Source organism: Gobio gobio, assembly GCF_949357685.1.
Source record: "Gobio gobio genome assembly, chromosome: 3".
NCBI classification, from domain to species: Eukaryota; Metazoa; Chordata; class Actinopteri; order Cypriniformes; family Gobionidae; genus Gobio; species Gobio gobio.
In genome coordinates this window covers 62,942,106-62,964,832 of record NC_137099.1, presented here as the reverse complement: position 1 = coordinate 62,964,832, position 22,727 = coordinate 62,942,106, and the positions used below count along the sequence as shown (strand labels likewise).

Sequence of the window (22,727 nt, the reverse complement as noted above, 5' to 3'; positions counted from 1 at the left end):
TTTATGACACTTGGAATGTGAACACAAAATAAAACTGAGGGCATGATTCGAACAGGCGAAGTGGTGGAAAAATAATCACACTCATGGTCTTCAGTCCAAACTGACGACCATAGGAAATGAAAGGGAAGTTACAAAAATATGAAAATACAGAGAATTTTTGTGTGTGTACAATCTACAAATCGGCCACAATACTGAACAAAAGGGATGACACTGTAAAACATCAAGACTGTGAAATAAACAAACACACACACACACAAATAAACTGCTCAAAGCAAAGTTTTGAGAATATGTGAAATCTATTCAATAATTCGGTCATAATTGAGAAAAAGCTCGCCGCCTTGATGTGGTGTCACAGGGGGATTAGATAAAATGCATTTTTGTTATTAAATTCTGAATTAAAAAATGGGAAACAAAATGTTTCCTTGCGTTCTCTTTCTAACACAATGTTCAGGTTTGACTGTGATCATAATGCATAAACTAACACTTCAAATCACTATTTCTAACTAAAAAATATCTAAAACGTGGAAAAAAGTAGTCTTTGAGATTGTTTAAATATATATTCAAATCTTCCACCAAATAAAAACATGTAATTATGTCTTAAAACAAGCAGGCAATTCACAAGCGGCTGTAATAGATAGAGATACCCCGAATTTAGAGAATCAGGCAGTTAGGGGTCTATTCATCAGCATTTTAATTATCACGTTTTATTACGTTTTAATTATCATTGTTTTTATTTTTTATTTCATATACATGGTACTTTTATTTCTTATGCATATGTTATCACTATTTTAATTTATTTTCTATGTCAATTACCATTGTGTATGACATGTGCTATATAAATAAACTTGCCTATAGAGAGCTATACAGGCCACTAGTGGTCACAGCCGGTATTACATGTTTCCTTTCTATACTCTCAACAGATGGCGCTAATCTGCCTTCAAATAACTGGATTTTAACCTAAAATACTGCATTCATTTAAAAATAATCACAACAATTAATAAAAAAAAATAGCTTGTATTATTTTCTATGGGAAAATGGATATTAATTACTGCATAAATAATAATCAATACCATAAAACCCTCTCAAAATGCTAAATAAATGTGTATTACAACGATTTTACTGAAAAAATAATAAGTTACATTTCAGGGGTCACTTTTGACCGCTAAGACCAGAAGAGAGGCTTGATTAAGAGCTGAAATAACAGATGATGGACACAGCACGCTAACAAAACACACATTTACAGTTACACACACACCACAAGTGTAGCGTGCAAACACTAAACACCAAAGTAACACACATCAGTTTAAATAGATGTGTGTGTGGTTTGGGTTTCAGTGATGTTTAGATAACTATAAAAGAGTTCAGATGTTCCCTTGAACATATTTAGCTATTAGATCTATTTAATTACTTCAGTTAGTTTTTTTTAAACAAATTGAAGCATTTAAACTGATATAATATACTATAAATACTTCCATTAGTTTGTATATTATATTATAGGCTATTATAATTGTATTATAGTGTAAGCCTAATAAAGAATTGATCTCACAAGGGGATTAATTAGGGATCCTTGCCATTAAAACATTTGAAAACCTTGATATAGAAAATCTTGGAAATTCATAAGCAATAAACAAACATTTAATATAGATGGTTTTATCCTGCCTGGTGTCAGTAAATGACTGTACAAAAACACATTGACCCTCTGGTGCTCTTCGGTCATTTCTTTTTGAAATGTTTAAAATCACAGCTTCATCGGAATGATATGAGACTTGGTGACTTTTCTAGCATTAGGACTGTAAACACACACAACAAAATTGGGGCCATGATTCGAGCATGCTGATTGGTCGTAAAAAAAAAAGTTGCCTTCATTGTCTTCGGTCAAAAATGACTGACCATAGGAAATGAATGGGAAATCTGCAAAAACACAATTTTTGTGTGTACAATCTACAAATCGGCCACGATGCTGAAAAAAGTACACAGCAGTGAAGGGCTGACACTCTCAAACATCAAGAGTGTGATATTGACACATCCATTCACACACACACACACACACCTATGAAAAACTGAGCCTATGAACCACATTTTTAATTTTTTTTAAATCACAGCTTCATCCAAAAAATATGAAACCTAGTGACTTTTCTAGCATTAGGGATGTTAACACAAAAAATTTAGGGCATGATTCGAGCATGCTAAGGGGTCGTAAAAAATAATAGTCTTTGAGGTTTTTTAAATATATATTCAAATCCATCAAAAAAAACATCATTAAATGTGTTCAAAACAGAACTAGGGAATTCTCAATAGAGACCTCTAGTGGTTACATCCATGGTTGCAGGATTTCTTAAATAATTAAGAGGGCGCTAATCTGCCTTCAAAAAAATTATTTTTGACTATTTTAACCTGAAATACTGAAATAATTATTGCATAAATATTGAAAAATACCATAAAATCATCTCAAAATACAAAATTAAAAAGAAAAAATATTATTGAAGAAAAATAAATTGGTTTTACTGAGGTGGAGGAATTATTAGTTTAATTAATTATTAATTTAATTATTAGGTGTCCGGTCACTTATGACCGGGGAGACGACCAGTGCAACCCCTAAATGAAGAGCAGCAGAAGGTTAAGAACCATCTCAGCGTAACCGCTTCATTATTTTCATATTATATTATATTATATTTATTATAAAGAATTGAACTGTCCTGGGGGAGATTTTAATAGTATTTCTGGGTAAAGAAGACTACAGTTAACAGCACTGTAAAATGTGCTTAATTTAGTGACTTCTGAAGTAACTGTTTTTTATTTAATTTTTGTATTTAATATATCACTAAGTTACATCAATGGTTAAATAAAATAGAAATGGCACATTAAAGTTAAAAGTTATAACTGCATGACGAAACCACTGTTTTTGTGTGTGTTTACATACGCTGTACAGGTACAGAATGTTTTCGCTCAGGTGAACAAAATGTCCGCCCAATAGAGAAAAGTTTTGCTCCGCGTGAAAAGAAATCAGAGGGAACATAATAATAAACACACACATGTCCAGTGTGAGAGGAGATGACCAGAGGGTCAGACACACACTGATTCACTGGCTCTCTGAGTGAGCTGGAAACATTGCGCTGAATTTGACAGAGCTTAGGTGGGAAACACTTATCCAGATATTACTAAAACTTCTTCTCTTTCGTCAAATCTACTTAGATAATGTGTTTCAGGTAACAATATTATTAAACCAGACTCATTCGTTATATTAACTCACATGTTTAATTCCAATGAACTCAAAATTTAATCTTACTTAAGTTAAACCAACAATAATTTTTCTCAGTGAAGAAATCCACCCATCGGCCAATGACAAAACAGACTTTATTTTGTGTGTTTTTTAAAGCTACACTGTGTGATATTTTCCCCCATCTAGTGGTGAACTGGTATATGACCATCCAGTGAATATTAGTTTCTGTTCCTCTCAATTCCGATTTCATTTTAACTCTACGGTGGCCGATTTAGTCCAAGATTAACATGGCTTCCAGTTCGACCTCGTCCACATTGGACACGGTGCCATCGAGTGTTAAAACACCAAAGGCGAAGCTTGAATTCACGGGTATGTCCCTCTTTGGCTAATGTACTTTCAAGATGGAGGAGCAACATGGCGACCCGCATTCAAACCCCTCACCCGTATGTATTTTCAATGGCATATTATAAACTTACGAGAATACTTTATTACTTGAAAGAAGTAAATATACATTAATGAGCACATATATTTATCAAATAACTAAGTGTTTTTAGCTAAGAATAAACTAAAAAAGTTACACGGTGTAGCTTTAAGTAAATACATAATAATAATAATAGATGAATAAGTGCATGTTGTTGGTCTTACTGTGAATGAGTCATTGGTTCATGTTTCTTCCAAAAAACGAAGGAAAACTAAATATTTGAGAGAACGTCCAGTGCAATAAAAAGACAATAATGCAGGAGTTCATCCATGCTGGAGTCACACATGGGTCCAACTTGGCAGTGATTTACGGAAAACCAGTAAAGCGCTTGAGAACGGTTCATATTTCACGAGAAGGATTAATAAAACGATATGAGACTGGCAGTGCTGTTGTGATCCTGGGACTGGAAATGGGCTAAAGTTGGCCAAAAGATGGCATGTGCACTGCATCTCTTAATGCGGGACAGGACATCCACACAGAAACGAGATGGGCTTATTTCACTGCCCATGTGGCCTTGCTTATGTTTGCAGAAACATAAGAATGTTATTTCTTCAGAATAATAAGCCCTGACAGGCTGCATCTTATAGGCCCGGTTTCACAGACAGGGCTTAGACTAAGCCAGGATTAGGCCTTAGTTCAATTAGGACATTTAAGTAACTTTTATAAACGTGCCCAAGAAAAAAACATTACTGGTGTGCATCTTGAGACAAAGCAATGCCACTGACACATTTTAAGATTTGTCAGTGCAAGATTCTTTCAGTTAAAACAGCTCAAACATGCACTTTAGTCTAGGACTAGCTTAAGCGTTGTCTGTGAAACCGGGGGATAATGTTCTCTAATGTGAGGGGTCGCATTAAACACGTCTGACCTGCTCTGATGATAAATCAGTTGATCTGAGTGAGAAGTTGGTGCTACTGAAGTTGTGCTTTTTGGATATTTCTGCTGAGGAAACACTGAACAATATCTTCTCAAGAGACTTCAGTGAACTAAACATCTCCTGGTGATATGAGCTGTGGGAGATCATGAGAGATTTGTGCAGATCTTTCTCCAGGCTTGTGTTGCTGAAGCGTCCGCACGAGAACATTTCACAATTTGCTCCACAGTTGGGCAGATTGTACAGAAATCACACACACACACACACACACACACACACACACACACACACACACACACACACACACACAGAGACACACACACAGAGACACACACACAGAGACACACACACACACACACACACACACACACACACACACACACACACACACACACACACACACACACACACACACACACACACACACACACACACACACACACTCTCTCTCTCTCTCATACTCTCACATACGCACTCTCACACACACGCTCACAGACACACACACACACGTTCACTCACAAAAAAAACCTCGTTCTGTGATTTATTAGCATTTTGAAAAGTGAGGACATGGGGAACCTCTTTTTGTCATACCAGTGTCATTATACACATTTGTGTCCTGATATTTCACAAAAACATGCCCACACACACACACACACACTGAATGACACACATAAACCATGATGTTTCTATTAAAAGTGTTTTATTCCAGACTCATTCTGATTCCAAGGAACAGAAGAGGCAACTCAGCAAACACACACACACACACACACACATCATAAACACACACAAACTCACACGTGAACACACTCCAGACGTCAGTCAGAAGAATCGACCGCTCTATAACTATAAACAAAGCTTTTAAGAAAAGCACCGGCCATCCTCTCGCAGCAGGCAAGAGCTCATGATACACACACACACACACACACACTCGGGTCCAAGTGTTGCGACACACTCTCTCTGTATCGGTTTCAGACGTGTGAAATCAGACAGAAACACACAAACAAAACTTCTGTCTGTAACCAAGAACATCCACAGAGAGGAACCACTGCCAGCAACACACCCACAACCAACAGACCAATCACAAATCAGATTCTGCAGCTTCACATTATGACAATTAAGAAAAATGTCCCCAATTATTATTACTTAAATATGAAAACATTATTATTATCATTTAAATTTAGTACTGCAAATATGTATAAATATTTCACTATTTAAAGATTAATATTTTATATATATATATAAATATATATATAATTATAATAGTAACAAAACAAAAAACTATGCAAATATGTATAAATATTTCAGTTTAATTACTATTAATATTTGAATATTATTATTATTTTTAAATAAAAAAAAAAATATATATAAAAGTAATAATTATAATAGTACTAATAATAATAATAATATACAAAAATATTTTAGTATTTAAATGTTAAGTGAAATATTGATACATAATTGCAGAAAACAATAAATTACAAATAAAATCTAAATTAAAAATGATTACATAATTAAATCTGGTAGTAATGCCGTAATGAGAATGTAGGATCTAAAATAAACAGCCTAAATATGATTTCTCAATCATTTCTTTTGATTTTGGGGTGAGATGTGAGCCGGCCCTCGAGGTGTGTGTGTGTGTGTGTGTGTGTGTCAGTCAGTGTGTATGTGGCAGGGGTTGGTCCCGGCGTCCAGAGCTGAGTGGTAGAGTGTGAGGAAGTCTTTATATAGGGGAGCACAGCCCAGCCAGGCCTCTCCGAAGCGCACGGCTCCCGTGAAGAGGAACTCGGCCATCTTCAGCCGTCCCGCCCGCGGGCCGCAGCGCAGCGGCATCTTCACCCGCCCCATCCAGCGCCCGCGCGCCCCGGACACAAACACACGGCTCTTCTGCCGGTACACCTGACTCACTGACACCACCACAGACGCCTGCTCTTCATCCTCCTCCTCCACGTGATGAATACTGCCACGCACCGCTGACACACAGAAACACACACACTTCATCAGCTCAAACTTACAAACTTACAGTCCACAGTGGCTTATATTTGACGCATTTCCAGACACTGGTAAAGACACCGGCTAGTTACAGTTAGACATTTAGTTTTTAAATGACATTTATCGTGTTTGTGTTTTTACTGTGGGGTTGCTCAATAGTTTAGGCCTACACAACACAAGGAAGCTTGATTTCAATCTTTGAATTAAATGGAAAAAGTAGCATAAATTACAACAAAAGACTAAATAAACAAATGAAATTAAAGCTGCTTCGCACCCGGGGCCACCACTGAGGAAAACAGTGAATAGACATGCATTTAAACGGGTAAATATAGGAGAAATATGGCAAACGTCGCTTCGATGTGCCAGACGTCCTGTTGCCCACAGGTGGCGCTATGACTGTCACTGAGTATTGGCGTGTAGAGTCTTCAGGTCGGGACTATTATCAAACATGTGAGGTTTGGGGCAGATCGGACATTGTATACCCGAGTTTAGGGCTGCACGATTTGGGGAATATATCTAATTGACCTATCGGTAAGCCCCAATAGCAGTTGAGTATCAGTTGCGCTGGGGCTGGAACTCGGACATCAATAGAGAAACATTGGAAAATCTGAGGCTCTCATCGGTTTGATGGTGTTTATGCTACACAAATGCTCAAATGTCGTGCCTGAGGTACTGTAACACTGATTCCAGGTGTCCTGAGAGGATTTTCTGTTTGTCAAACTCTCATTAAGTTACGATTAAAGTCCCTGCTAACATACAAACCATAATAACTAACTGTTCTCACGTCATGTAACACTGTAGGTCAAAAACACGAAGGTCTACATTTCAGTGCCTCTCCATATTAAACTGGTTATATTCAATTAATTATTTATAATTTATATGTTTAAGGTCTGCATTATCTGTCCTACTAAGGAGGACTCCTATTTTGATGGGTATTATAGTCTACGGGTAACGTAGTGAAAGGAAGAGCTTGCACGCAGTTTATCAGAGTTGTTTTGCAGATACAAAGTTTACCAGTTATTAACTGCACTCCCGAAAAGGCATACGGTCTGTGTGTATGTTTGTTTGTTTTTGAGTGTTTTTGTGTAATTTGCTGTGTGTTAATGGTAATGCAACGGAGAGAGCTAGTTTGTGAATGAGACGTTAATGCGCACTTCTTTTGCTTTGTTTGTTCAGCTCTTACGATGATTTTTTGGAGTGAAAAAAGACATAATAAACTTGATAAACCATCAGTAAAGTTTGGCCATCATTCGGACGGGATATACGCTACATTCTGTGTCCAAAAACATCTCAGGATAAGGTTTTCACACTGACAGCTGTCATTGTAAGATATAGCAACTCTTATATAGCAATAAGATATAGTTTGTTTGTCCGAGTTAGCAACAGTAACTAAGGGGGGCGGGGCTTACCGATAGGTCAATTGAGATTTTTCTGGTTAAAATTGCGGTTGCGATTAAAAATGCGATTATTATTATTTTTTTATTTTTACAAATGAAAAGTGTGTATATAACATTTTGTGTTTATATATTAATATGACTAATAATAATTATTATGATTATTATTATTATTGCTTAATAAAAATAAGAAATATTACTATTACAATTACATTTTCACTATTAAAAATGTAAAATAGCATTTAGGAATAAATATAACAGTATGATAATAATAATTATATTTTACTAGAAAACTTATTTTACAAAAAAAACTGCTGTTAATATGCAGACAGCCTATGACTAAAACTCATTAGAAAGTTTTAAGGATTTATTGTAAAAAATATATATTATTTGTGCTTTTTATCTGTGATATCAATTTCTTAAAGTCTATGTCTTTAATATGAAATATGAGCCTCTTATGCATCCACTGTGGGAAAAAACGTATGGATTGTCAAACTTTTGGGTAGAAAATAAGAAGAAGAAATACTTCTAAATAAATGTATAATTCACACTGGAAGCCAGAGGGCGCCCTCGAGCAGAAACGCCACATTTGCCTCAGAAGAAGTAATCGTTCGTTTTCAGGAAATCCCTTCCCTGTGGGAAATTGTGCGACTCGTTTTGAGAGATAAGTTTGAGACCTGCAGGAATTATTAAAATGATGCGCAATACCTGCACCGAAAATTCAAACCCTGGCGATAATAAAATGTGACTTATATACCAGCGTGATAATGAACATCTCCACCAGACCAGATAATGTTGCACAAACGTTCTAATAACGTTACAGGAGGAACGTTTGTTCATAACCAGAATGTTTACTATTAGCTGTATTCAACTCGTCTGGAAATGCTGTACATTATAAGTGTAATATCATGGAGAACAGTTTCTTACCAAAGTCACTGGTGCAGATGGCCATGAGCAGCTCGTGGTCAGCGCAGGGTCTGCAAGCAGCTGAAACACACACACACACACACACGATCAGTGTCACACACACACACGAACACAAGGAAACCCAGACGCACTTCCTCCTCAGACACGTCTGCACTGCTCTGCGTCACACCTGTCACACTCCAGCTGTGCCTGAGCTCATGTGACCTCTGACCTTTGCCCTCTGACCCCGTCTAGATGATAGTGTTATCATCATTACCCGCTCCCCCCACCGCCAGACTGAGTTTAAGCCACAGTGAAGCACGCTGAACACACAATAAACCTGCGTTCAGAAGGCCTTTGAGCTTGAATTGTGAGCGAGTGAGTCAGATGTTCAGATGAATCACATCTGATGATTCAAACGAATCGCGAGTGAATCTGAATCAGACCACAGTGCCAGTATGATAGAAAGACATGATGCCTGTTCCTCATCACATTCATGTCAGACTCACACACTGAGTGTCATGTTGAGGATGTTCTTCACACTCGCCTTTAGGACAAAAGCATTTGCAAATGATTCAATGTAAATGTGATTCCTCCGCTGATTGAACACACAAAAGTACACACACACACACACACACACACACACACACACACACACACACACACACACACACACACACACACTGACCGGCTGGAGATGAGATGTGATGGGGAGGGAGCTCAGATCAGCTGTGAGGAGACGCTCATGAACACACACACACACACACACACACACACTCCCTCAGTTTAGTATTGTAGACAAGATCACCTAAACGAGACCAAGACCAGACTCCTTAAATTCATCTAAAAGATCCATATCTACTGTCTGAGAAATGACTTATATTTAATAAATAAACTCAACTAGATTAGTAAGACACTATAGCGCTGTTACCAATCAAATCACTGACAATTAAACTCATGGCACAGAAGTTGCATCTGAATTGGTATAATTACACCTGCATAAATAATGTTCAGATTAATTCAACATTAAAACATTAGCATTATTGAACAGTCACAGAATCATTTGTTCAGCCGATTTGTTCACAGCAGCGGATTCATTTAATAACGAAACGTTGCCGAATTAGCAAAGGCACAGTTTAAAATGTCATTTAATATTAACTTCTTGTTTTTTTAAATCATTTGCAATCACGCGTATATTCATGAAAACAGCTCTCTTGCTCTTGCGATATTGCTTAATTATATTCTATGTTATATAAAAAAACTAAAATCTTAGAATTTTGTGGGGATTTATATTAATTTTGGGCATTTTTGAGGCAATGCTGCATTGATTCTGAACCCGGCAGCTCAGCAACACAGAAATCACATTACAAAGAAGTTATTGATCGCATTTAAGCTGTATGTATTATATCAAATCACATGAGAGATGTTAAATCAGACAGCGCACCGGTGATTTAGTGATATCTCAGCAGGTCTTGAGATGAAAATGGGGGGGGGGGTTTGTTTTATTTACGGGTATTTTACATCACTTCTGATTGTAATAATAGGATGTGAATTGTACACCGGTGCGACTTATCTGTGTTGTTTTGGACGAAGTGTGACTTCCCAGCATGCACTAGGCCCTTTTTAGAAAAATGTGTGATTAACCTTTATAACATATGAATCTGGCGGGAGACTTCGGCTTCGTCCCGTCTTTACTCTGCATTAATCAGCCTGTTCTTCAATCCGCAGCGGCGGCGAGAAGAGCGCATGTCAGAAGCAGAGGTGTGTGTGTTGATCTCAGCCTCATTGGTCTGTCACCGCTCGTCAATGACAAAATATTTGAGAAAACCAATCAAATCAGAGTAACGTTAGGCGGGCTTTATGTTCACAGAAGCTGCTGAGGCTGAGGGGGATTTAGCAGCGCGACTCGACATCAAGGGCGAGATATGACTAAACTAAAGATTTCATATTTAACAGCTGCTTCTTTGAGTCAGAAATGTTAAACAAATGACAAAAATATTCAGCCAAATTAATACACTTTTGCCATTTTGAATTTAAATAGGCATGAATGAAATATTAACAAAGCCGTTTTCTTCAGATTAGGCATAAGATTAGTAATGAATGTGTGCATATTGTAAATTAATTTATGAAAAATGGAAAAACTTTATGAGTCATATCTGCCCACTGACATGGTTTTCAAGCTATTGTTATAAAAAATGTTTGGAGTTCCGAACATCTTAAAATGCACATTTGTAGATCATGGAAATCTACATTTTATTTTATTTATTTATTTATTCTTTATTTGACAGGGACAATGGACAATACAATATTACCCCAGAATTAGCTACAAAGCTAAATTTCATCTGTTGTCCCTGGGCAGGAGTACAACAAATTATCAATAAAAATACCATACAGATTAAATACAATAGAATACAAAAAAAAAAAAAAAAAACATATTCAAAAATCGTTTACCTTGTATAATTAATGATCACAAACCTGACTTGTCTTTAAAAATCTTTTCAAATGTAATTTAAACTGGACAAAGGTAGTACACTGTCTAATATCAGTTGGTAAGCTATTCCAGTTATTACCAGCCTTTACAGAAAAGGCTGATCGGCCAAAATCTGTTTTTCTAAAATGCGCTTCAGTCGCCTCTTAACGCGGCTCTTGTCCGTCTTAAACTGTCTTTGCGCGATGAAACAAACATCTTTAAAGGTGAAGGTGCAAGATCATTCACAATTTTATACATTAAACTACAGTAGTGAAATACTGCAAAGTTATTAAAGCTAAGAAGATTATGATTTTGAATTATAAGACAATGATGATGTCTGTCAGGTTTCTTATCAAACACTTTTATAGCACGTTTGTATAGACTATGCAAAGGTCTAAGAGTAGATTTTCCTGCTTGGGACCATGAAGTAATGCAGTAAGAGAAGTGAGGAAAAATTAAAGAGTGCAGAAAGATTCTTGCAGCTTCAGCTGAAAGTTGACCCCGTATAAATTAAAAATTTCAAAGTTGTGGTGTAACTGTACAAACTATTTTTTTAACATGCTTTTCAAATGTTAAGTGAGTGTCTAAAATAACTCCCAAGATATTTAAAATCTGATACAATTTTGTAATCTTTCGCCATTTACTAATATATCTGGTATAACCTCCTCCATTTTCTGGAGGGGCCATGGCCCCAAACCCCCCTAACTACCTCACATGTGGGGTCTCAGTGATTATAAACCTGCCTACATTGTATGATTAAGGGATGTACAATATGGTCATATGCAGAATGAGGCATTCATATTTGCTTTATAAGTAATAATAAACAGCCAATATCCTAATCTGCATACTAATAAGCTACTAGTTAATAGTGGGAATTGGACCCTAAACTAAAGTGTTCCCATTTATTTGTTCATACCCTCACTGGGGGCTCAAAATGACAATCCTAGAATCGCCCCTGGATTGAACGTTCCCCTAATGTGAGTGTTTGGACAGCATTTGGTCAGTATTTGTGGGAAACCACATAATGATCTTCGAAGGTTTTATTTCTAGAATTATAAAAAAAAGTTCCCAGTAAAGTTTTTTTAGACATCTTTTTACACAGAATACCTACAAAGAACGTTCCCAAATGAAGTAACATTTACCAACGTTTTTTTTTTTTTTTTACATTTTATATTTACAATTATAAAATAACGTTTACAGAACATTCCATAATGGCTAATATTTTTAGGTTTTATTTGTACTACTATAAAATAAAGTTCTCAAAATGTTGCTTAAAAATCTTAAAAATACCTTTCAATTGGTAACACTTTACTTAAAGCCTATATTATATATATATATATATATAATTCATTATATTAGTATTTTAAATTCATGAATTATGCCCTGTAATGCACCTTATAAAGCACTGTATGGTCTCATGAATAATAATAACCAGTGTTACAATACATTATAATACTGATCTATTCATCAAACACACCTCTATGCATTAAAAACACGACAAACAACCAATGTCAAATGTAACAACGAATCTGCTATTATTATAATGCAGTTTAATAGAAAATATATAATGCATTATATGAATACCTTTATAATGCTTTAATAAAGCGTTGCCATAACTTTTACAGAAAGTGTATTTACATGAGAGTATTATTTTCAGGTTTTATTTATAAACTTTATTTTTTTTATATATATATAAAATGTAATGTATGTTAATATACAAATTAAAAATGCATGTTTTGGGAACCAAAATATAGCATTCTCATAACGTTCAGAGAACTAAAAATGACAACATGATTTGATAGCCATAAAATGTCATATCGACCACTTTATGGTACTTTTTTTGCCCTTTATGGAGCTTGAGCTTGTATAAATCAGGGTCAACTTTCACTGCTTTAAGAGAACAGCTTGGAAATTCCTAAAAAAGCTCCTTTCACTGACACACACACACTTTTTCTCGCTGTGGACCAATCAGAAGGCCAGGAGTGTGAGTGAGACCAACAGGTGAGGAGCTCAGGACACCTCAAGACTCCCGTGTTTATACAGCCAAAGCCTCTGGGAATGAAGAGCGGGAAAGAGGGAAAAGAGCGGGGGAAGGGAAGCGGAGGAAAGAGACGCTCTGGAACAACAGGTAGCTTTCCAGAACATTCTGCTCACATTCCCAGCAAGCTAAGAAAACACTGGTTATGAATGTGGTCTGAACGTTCGAAGCGTCCCGTTTTATAAATGTTTTTATTGGTCATATGAACATTAAGGGGACATTTCCAATTTTGAGAGAACCTTGCCAGAACGTTCTCTGTTAGCTGGGTGTGTGAAAAAAAGAAGAAAAAACTACGAGAACAGCTGTGTGTGAACTTATTTATATAATCTCAAATCCCTGTTGAAACGCTCAAGCTGCTGTGCCAGAGCTCATCTCACCTGCACGGCCAATCCAACAGCAGCATCCACACACCGCTGGCCAATGAGAGTGGACCTCGCCGACCCTCGGGCCAATGGCACGCAGCGGCCGCTGTGATTGACAGCACTACAGGCGGGTTGACCCTGCGACACCTCTTGATTAGACTGCTTGTTTTCTTATGTCAGGCTGAACATGGAGCGTCGGGGGGGCTGATGGTTCTGTCTGGGCTTTAGGTTTTACGGGGTCATTTTACTGCCTCACTAAAGTAGTCTTTCATCTGAATGACGGCCATTTGACAGCGTTGTTATTCCACCCCCAACACTCTCTCTCTCTCTCTCTCTCTCTCTCTCTCTGTCGAACAAACACTAAGGCTGCGTGATACACTGAATACACACTATATATTATGTTTCTGATGTGAAATTCACAAACATTGTAAATATTACAATAAACTTCCCTCAAGATGAAGTAAGTACACTAATTTTACAGATCCAATATACTGTGTTAATATGAAAGGATTTTTCCATGTTGATTTTTCACTGGTATTTTGAATTACACACTACATGGTGTTTTAGGATTAAAGCAAATGTTAACTAAACCAATAGGGCTTAGCCGTTTCAGCCGGACGCAGGTCTCCTCGTTGTTTAAATATCAAAAGCACTGCTCATCTGTTGACCCATGGGCGTCTGGTCTGAACACCAGGTGTGATCAGGAGCATTGCTGGAGCGTTGCTATTGTGAGGAACTGAACACCACTGACCATTGACCAACACACACCTGCTCTATAGTATGTGTGTGTTATTTAAAGGGTGTGTTATTGATAAGAGCCTATAGGCGGTGCTCAATGCGCGTACACTCTGATTATTACACACACACACACACGCGCTTAAATATTAAAAATAAAACCAGGGCTCGACATTAAGCCGGTTCACATGCTTGTAACTATACGTAAAAGTAAAAGTATAAGATAAGCAAGTAAATCTGTCATTCAATTTTATGAGTAAAAAATGTGCTTGTCCGGAATTGTTTTTTGTAAATAGAATGTAGTAAGTATTATTTATTCTGAAGCAATATTCTCACAGTGTTCAATCAGCTTTGATGTATTTAAATATGCATATTTGCGATATTTTACCTTTTATAAAGGGCATTTTTTCCATAATCTTATTAAATATAGGCTATGCTTCAGCTTTTCAGAATCAGAAATTGAATTAGAATAAGACACTATAGGGCTGTTACCAATCAAATTAAATCATTTACACTAAAAAAACTAATTACAACTGCTTTAAATAATGTTATGAGATTGTTTTAAATATGTTTGAATCTACAAATAAGAAATGTACCAGTAGGTGGCAGCAAGTGACCGTCTGAAAGAGTGAGTCATTGAGTCGATTCATTTAAACGATTCATTCAAACGGCTGATTCGTTCAGGAATGAGGCAGTCGTTTATGAACGGGTCATTAAATCTTTGATTCAACCGATTCATTCAGTAACACACACTGTTGCTGTGAGATGTGTTATGGTTCTGCTGTGATCTTTGTTTGGAATTATTTTCGCTGCTGAAATCTAACAAATACAGTCAATATTGCATCTAAAATGTAAGTGACTTAATGTTAATTAATTGTTTATGGAAGTGTCATATGAAATCAGTGTCATTTTCAATCGTGATGTTATTCAGGAGAACAACACTCTTGCTCGTGTGATGTTGCTTTACTGTATCATATGTTATACATATAAAAACTCCACAATTTGTAATTTTCACCGTGTGTGTTAACTGAGTTTCTCTGTGTGAGCGGCGCTCATTGTTGTGATTTCGCCTCGAGAGGCAGCGTTCATTACATTATATATTATTATCCACGATCGATCGCCAATTACACTAAATGAGTGCAGAATCATTCTTGGATTTTGGTGATTCCCTAGTTCTTTTTTGACGTTTTCATCAGGACACTAGTCCGGTTGGGCAAGTCAAATTCTCTTTCACTTGCCCACTTGTCCCGGACAAGCATTAAAGGGATAGTTCACCTAAAAATGAAAATTCTGTCATCATTTACTCACCCTCAATTTGTTCCAAACCTGTATGAGTTTCTTTGTTCTGCTGAACACAAAAGAAGATATTTTTGAAGAATGTTTGTAACCAAGCAGAGAGAGCAACCATTGACTAGCATAGTAGGGGAAAAAATACTATGTTAGTTAATGGTTGCTCTCTCTGCTTTGTTACAAACATTCTTCAAAATATCATCTTGCATTTTGGTGATTCCCTAGTTATTTTTTGACGTTTTAATCAGGACGCTTGTCCGGTCGGGCAAGTAAAATTCTCTTGCACTTGCCCATTTGTCCCGGACAAGCGTTAATGTCGAGCCCTGTAAAAGGATTCCTCTCTGGGGAAGCGTTCGGTCTCTCTTCATGTACAGTGGGGCAAAAAAGTATTTAGTCAGCCACCAATTGTGCAAGTTCTCCCACTTAAAAAGATGAGAGAGGCCTGTAATTTTCATCATAGATACACTTCAACTATGAGAGACAGAATAAGTGGGAGAACTTGCACAATTGGTGGCTGACTAAATACTTTTTTGCCCCACTGTACATAGTGGAACTGGCTTTTAAAGGGAAAGGGAGATGAGACTCTGATTGGTTTATTGCACGTTACCAAAACACACCCATGACTCAATAAGAGACGCGGGACAACCCTTTTGGACCATGAGCCTGGTGTTATCCGTCATAAAACTAGCAAAAGTGGATTCGGACACACCTTAAGTGCACCTGCGCCGTGCGCTCACATTAAAATAGGGCCCATAAGGTCGCTTTTCCGTTTTTCTAAGATTTATTTGTAGGATGTTTGAGCTCTGTACCTGCAGGCGAGTAGGGCTGGTGTCCTGGCGTCTGCGTGGAGATCAGCTGATACTGAAAGGCTGTGATCCTCCGGCTGATGTCCCGGCGTGCGGACGCCTCCACGAACAGCGCCCCCTCCTGCAGGCCGAAGCACCGCACGAGCCCCGCCGCCTGCTCCGCCTCCGACAGCAGCAGCCGCAGCTCTCCGGCCCGCTCCACGTACAGCGCGGCTCCGCGCGAGTCCGGCCGGGGCTTGATGCAGGCGTGGAGGTGCGCGGCGGACGGCAGGTTGAGCCTCAGGTTGACGATGACGGCTCCGGTGGGATAGAGCCACTCCAGAGAGCCTTCAGCACAGCGCAGGTACACCTGCTCCACGTCCCGCGCGTGAGACTCGTGCGTCAGCCCGCTGCAAACACACAAGAGTTAAAGGGGTGGTTGCATGCGATTTCACTTTTTTAACTTTAGTTAGTGTGTAATGTTGTTGCTTGAGCATAAACAGTATCTCCAAAGTTACAGCGCTGAAAGTTCAATGCAAACGGAGATATTGTCTTTTAAAGTTATGGCAGTTTATTGCCTACAAAAACGGCCGGTTTGGACTACAATAAGCTTCTTCCCGGGTTGCTGACATCATAAACACCTGCTATTAACAAACACTGCCCCCGTGAACACGCAATATAGTGGACGAGGCCACGTCGCAGTCATTACGAAAGAGAGAGAGCTGTTGCACAACTACAAACTACATTTGGCCATCTAACCAATCTAAGACCATTGCGTTTGTCGGAGGGATGGACTTCACAGAAGCTGGAAGCAAACGAGCCGCTCAAAGGACAGTGGAGACAGCGGTGTGGAATAAGGTAAAATATAAGAAAAATATGGCGTTTTTAAAAAAAATTAAGACATGTTATACTGAGCCCCATAAACACAACCAAGCCTAGAAAAAAAACACGGAGCCACCCCTTTAACAAGCTCAACGTTTGGTTGCTCACAAACATCCGCAAACACTTCTGTGTTCCTCTACAGTTTTAGGCCCTGTGGTATTAAGAAGCGTTTTAATCGTGGACAACACTTTTTTCAGCTTGTCCACTTTCAGAGGTGGTCGAAAACGCATTGCTTTTGTAGTGTAGACGCTCATGGGGTCAAATGCGTTCGAACAGCTAATTAAAGACCCCCTACTCTCCGCCTACTGACCTAACGCGTGAACATTATGGGACACACGCTAGCCACACGGGATTTAAACTTTGTCGGCTGAAGACCCAAGATTGAAGATGAAAACTGTCCCAGGCACAAAGTTCTCTCACCATTCCTGATATCTAACACACACTCACAGCGCTCATAGACCCTCCTCTCGAAGAAATCAGGACAGAAGTGGTTGAAAGTGGACAAAAGAGACACCAGGTGATGTCTACCCTTGTCTACTTGTGATCCGATTGACCAGAGCTGTAAACAGGGCCAAAGTTGTGTCTTGCTTCCCATTCAACACAGAGGCTCTCGTTTTTCAAATGACACATAAATCTGAGGGCATGGCAAATTGGGATGTCCACAGCTCTGACGCATCCCATGACCTTCAGGGTGAGCGTGACCTCCTCCTCGTCTCCAAGAGCTTTCAGCAACATGAGGAGAGATCGGATGTCGATAGTGTTAGATATAACCTGACGTCTCTGAAAAAGCTGCTTATGTGCACATGAAAGATATCAGGCAAGCTGTCATCCAGATGTGACGTTTTTATGTCCCCGCCACAGCGCTTTCAAGTGGTTGTGGTTGGCGTATTTAGGGATGATTACAGTGTTTGTTTCAGCTGGACCGGGGCCGACGGGTGTGTGAAGAGGCTTTGAGATTTACACTCTTCACCTGGGGAATAGCACCAAAAACAACTCTCAAAAGTGTCCCATCCATTGAGCTCGTCCAAACTCAATAGACTAAAAACGGATTGGCTGATTCTAAAACAGAGATTAAACACAGTCCTGTATTTCCACCAAATATGGAGGAGTTGTGCAAAAGTAATCTAATCTGATCGGATTGGATCTTGAAAATTGGTTGTTCAAAAGAAAAATAGGCTTCGGAAATCAGATTAGATCACTAAAAACAATCTTGGTTGGGATCAAACCATCAGTTTGAGTTGTTCAAAACTTTTTAGTAAGATTGGGATTACCTTTGATCCAAAAAAACAATCAGGACTAATCCCAGCAGAAGGGTGGATTTCAGGAACAAAAAATTAATACAACTTTAAAACTGTAAAACTTTCGGTAGTTTTACAGTATATATAAATATTATATTCAATTTAAAGTGTTTTATCACTGTTTGTAAACTACATTTGCACAATGGTAAGAGATGACCCAGTCAAAAGTTATTTGCGAGCGAACGCAAAAGCATTGAAGTATTTAATAGCATCTCATATTTTTTCCATCACCGTGTCCCTTTAGGCGCTCCGTAGAGCACTAGCAATCCAGATTTGGTTGTGTATCTGGATCAGGGTGATCCTATTTTGCTTTGAAAAACCGGCACAACAGTAATGCCTAATCCTGGATAGCAAAACATGGGATTTACAAATCCAGATGAAACTTTCTGAGCAAATGGTCCCACATGATGGCAGAACAAACCCTTCACAGCTCCAGCTGGGGCTCATGAGTTGGCATTATAATTAAACTGACGGGGTTTGGTTTCTGCTAAATCAGTGCCAAATGTCCTCCGGAGAAAATGCACACACATGACCCCTAAATCCCCCCCATTTCATTCGGCTTGCTTTTAATTAACGTTATTAAATCATTTCTGGAGTCCATTAAGTCGCGGAGCACGTAATAGAGGCCAGATTCACACGCGGTCTGGTTCAAAGAGAGAAAGAGAGAGAGAGAGAGAGAGAGAGAGAGAGAGAGAGAGAGAGAGAGAGAGGGTGTGTGTGTGTTGGGTGTAGTTACTAAGTAATAGTTACTGTAGTTTAATTACTTTCCCCTTGAAAAGTAAAGTAAGGGATTACTCTTATCTTTTCTGTAATTTAATGAAAGTTACTGATGTAATTGAACTAAATACTGTGTAGAAAAATTATAAATAATACTATTTAGCCTATCCTTGAATCATTAACTAGCCGAGGTTGATAAAGTAGTTAAGAAAGTAATTAGTAATACATACTTTTTGGAGAGAGTAATTTGTACAGTAATCTAATTCCACTATTGAAGATGTCATTAGCAGTGTTGCCACAGTTACTTTGAAAAAGAAATCTGATTACTGAATACTCCTTTAAAAAGTAACTTAGTTACTTTACAGATTACTTGATTTTAAAAGTAACTAAGTTAGATTACAAGTTACTTTATTAGTTACATGCCGCCTCAACATAGAAATGACAACCATTTTTGCCAACACTCACTTTATTGGAAGTGCATTTTTAACAGTTACGTTCAAAAATGTATCTCCTGACATTTTAAGTTGAAATTAAAAAATACTTCCTGAAAAAAAAAAAACATTTTTTAATAAAAAATGTAATAAAGACAGTCTTTCTTGACTTCACTTAATATAAATACTCTCCCCGAGACGCAAGGAGAAAGCAACAATATATATGTTTACTAAGGAAAATGACTAAAATAGTAACTCACAGTGACTTGGATAAATGATTTTAATCTGATTACTGGTTTGGAAATAGTAACGCGTTAGATTACTCGCTACTGGAAAAAAGTAGTCAGATCATTAGAGTAACGCGTTACTGGCATCACTGGTCATTAGTAACTAATTCATTACTTTTTTAGAGTAACTTATTCAACCCTGGAGAGAACATGTGTGACCCTGGAGCTCAACAGCAGTCATAATCTCACGGGCATATATGTGGCAAATATCCAACAATACATTGAATGGGTCAAAATTATCCATTTTTCTTTTATGCCAGAAATTTTTAGGCTATTAAGATCATGTTCCATGAAAATATTTTGTACATTTCCTACCGTAAATATATCAGAAATGTATTATCAGTAGTAATATGCATTGATAAGGACTTCATTTGGACAACTTTAAAGGAGATTTTATCAATATTTAGATTTTTTTGCACCCTCAGATTACAGATTTTCAAATATCTCTGCCAAATATCATAACAAACCATACATCAATGGAAATCTTATTCATCCAGCTTTCAGATGACATATAAATCTCGATTTCAAAGACATATGGAGATTAACGCGCAGAAAATACGAGCGTTTTAGCGGTGTTCACTCGGATTCGTTTTAGTGAACCGATTCAATCGGATGGTTCTTTTTCAGAATCCGAGTTAAACACCGCTGTTTAGATTCCCTGGCAAGGAGGTTGTATAAGATGTGATAGCTTTTATGTTTCTTTAGCCACTTCACAATTTCAACTCCAGAACAATGTCCTAATACAGCCGAGTAATGATTCACGCGCGCACAGAATCCGTCCAAATCCGAGTCGTTCCGGGAGGAGAACCGGATCATACGAATCGCCGGCTCGCGAGTCATCGGGTTAATGTCAGCGCATGTTCAGCGTAAGGGCATGTCCGGACTTTACCCATCACCTCTCACTGAATTGCTTTATTTTAAGTATTACACGTCTTAACCGTGATATTACAAGTCTTAAAACTAAAAAAACTCCTTACCTGGCTAAAGACAAAAGACAAAACAGACTTGCTTTTAATGAGCAATACATGTTGGAAGCAGTTTCTTTACTGTAAAACCTTTTGAAATCAAAGATGACCGCTATTATAAAGCTGTGCACTTGTATAAGGCTCACCTCCCAGTCCAGCTGCACTGGTCACTGGAGTATTGACCCCATCCACACAGCGCCACAGCGGACAGAAGAATGAACACCAACATCCTCCCCAAATCTCCTTCAGTCTGCACAAACACACAGTCCAGCCCCAAACTACATGTCCGAGTCACGAGCAGAGGTCCGAGATGCGCGTTAGTCCAGAACCAAGCGCTCGTGCCCGCGTGCGCACAGACTCTGGCAGAGTCCAGCAGAAACTTTCCCTCATTCGACCCCAGCCACGCCCACAAACACGAGCCACGCCTCTAAACCACGCCCACTGCCTTTATAAACCACGCCCAGCTACTATACAATAGCCTGCAGACTCACTTTTTTCCTATGAGAAATCTTATCATAAGGAATATTACTTAATTAAATGTTTGCTGAATTTAAGAAAAGTATCCATAAATGTAACATCAGAAGAGCAATAATACCTAAATACAATATGTTTAAAAAAATAAGAACGTTGTAAAATGTGTTTCTACTAACATTTTCATATTTTTATTTAACTTTTAAGTTTGTCACTGTTTTATATTATTCTGTTTATTCAATTCACCCCTGACTGGATTTATATTTCCTGTAAAAACAAATAAAATTACTTATGATCAAGTCTAAAACTTGTACATTTTAACCTCCTAAGACCCAGGAAAACCAAGTCTTTTGAATTTTTTTTTGCAGATTTGTAAAGAAACAAAAGGATTTCAATGCCATTTTATTCATATGTTATGATCTGTGCTCTGTAGTGGACACCAGTTGTGTAGCCTAAACAATACATAAAAGGACTTTACTTGTATAGGGGACTAAAAAACTACGGGATTTTGTTTTTAATTCACCATCTTCAAAGTACCTTCGTGTCTCTGAGGGATATGAGATACTGAAATTCCTGATATTTACATTAGTGAGCGTATGCATATTCAGCACCAGAGTATGATCTACTCCTCTCTAGAGCTCAAGGAAGGGTGTGTAACTGCATGTGTGTGTGTGTGTGTGTGTGTGAGGTTATTCTGGGCTCTGTAAACACTGTATCAGATGCTGCTGAGCGCGCGCTGTTATTACGGCCGCACGCGCCTCTCGCGGGACACTCTTCATTTACACAGCGCTCGCTCTCACAAAACACAGAGTTTCACAGACAGAAAAATGACGCCCGGCAACAAACCTCGAAACAGGGTTTAAAACGATACCTTAATCATCTTCATGTGAACTTCAGAAAAACGTAAATCTGGGCCCGTATTCATAAAGAATCTTAATGCAGAGAGTAGCTCCTAGTGGCAAAATTCTTAGAAATATGGGCGTTTACTCTTAAAATTAACTAACAAATCCTAGTAAAGAAAAAAGTAATTCAGAAAGCATCTTCACCCTTAAAAGAGGACTGAAGGTCAAATTTGTTAGGAGCACAGACGAGGACTTTTAAGAGGCTTAACGGGTTTGTTCACCCAAAAATGTAA

At 38.0% G+C, this 22,727-nt stretch overlaps 1 protein-coding gene across 1 annotated transcript; it reads right to left on the bottom strand.

Moving 5' to 3' along the window:
- Positions 1–6,088: 6,088 nt before the first annotated feature.
- metrnlb (meteorin like, glial cell differentiation regulator b) lies at positions 6,089–21,462 on the bottom strand. Its single transcript, XM_079811369.1, has 4 exons — positions 21,268–21,462; positions 16,566–16,951; positions 8,883–8,942; positions 6,089–6,542 (listed from the first exon to the last, which is right to left on the bottom strand). The coding sequence occupies exons 1-4, from the start codon at positions 21,348–21,350 to the stop codon at positions 6,223–6,225; spliced, it is 849 nt and encodes a 282-aa protein (XP_079667495.1). The 5' UTR covers positions 21,351–21,462; the 3' UTR covers positions 6,089–6,222.
- Positions 21,463–22,727: the final 1,265 nt, after the last annotated feature.

Excerpts from the sequence above, each read along its gene's own strand:
- metrnlb (XM_079811369.1), bottom strand. The coding sequence starts at position 21,350 with ATGTTGGTGTTCATTCTTCTGTCCGCTGTGGCGCTGTGTGGATGGGGT. Across the intron at positions 16,952-21,267 it reads CAGTGCAGCTGGACTGGGAG|CGGGCTGACGCACGAGTCTC; the intron begins GTGAGCCTTATA and ends GTGTGTTTGCAG. Across the intron at positions 6,543-8,882 it reads CATCTGCACCAGTGACTTTG|CGGTGCGTGGCAGTATTCAT; the intron begins GTAAGAAACTGT and ends TCTGTGTGTCAG.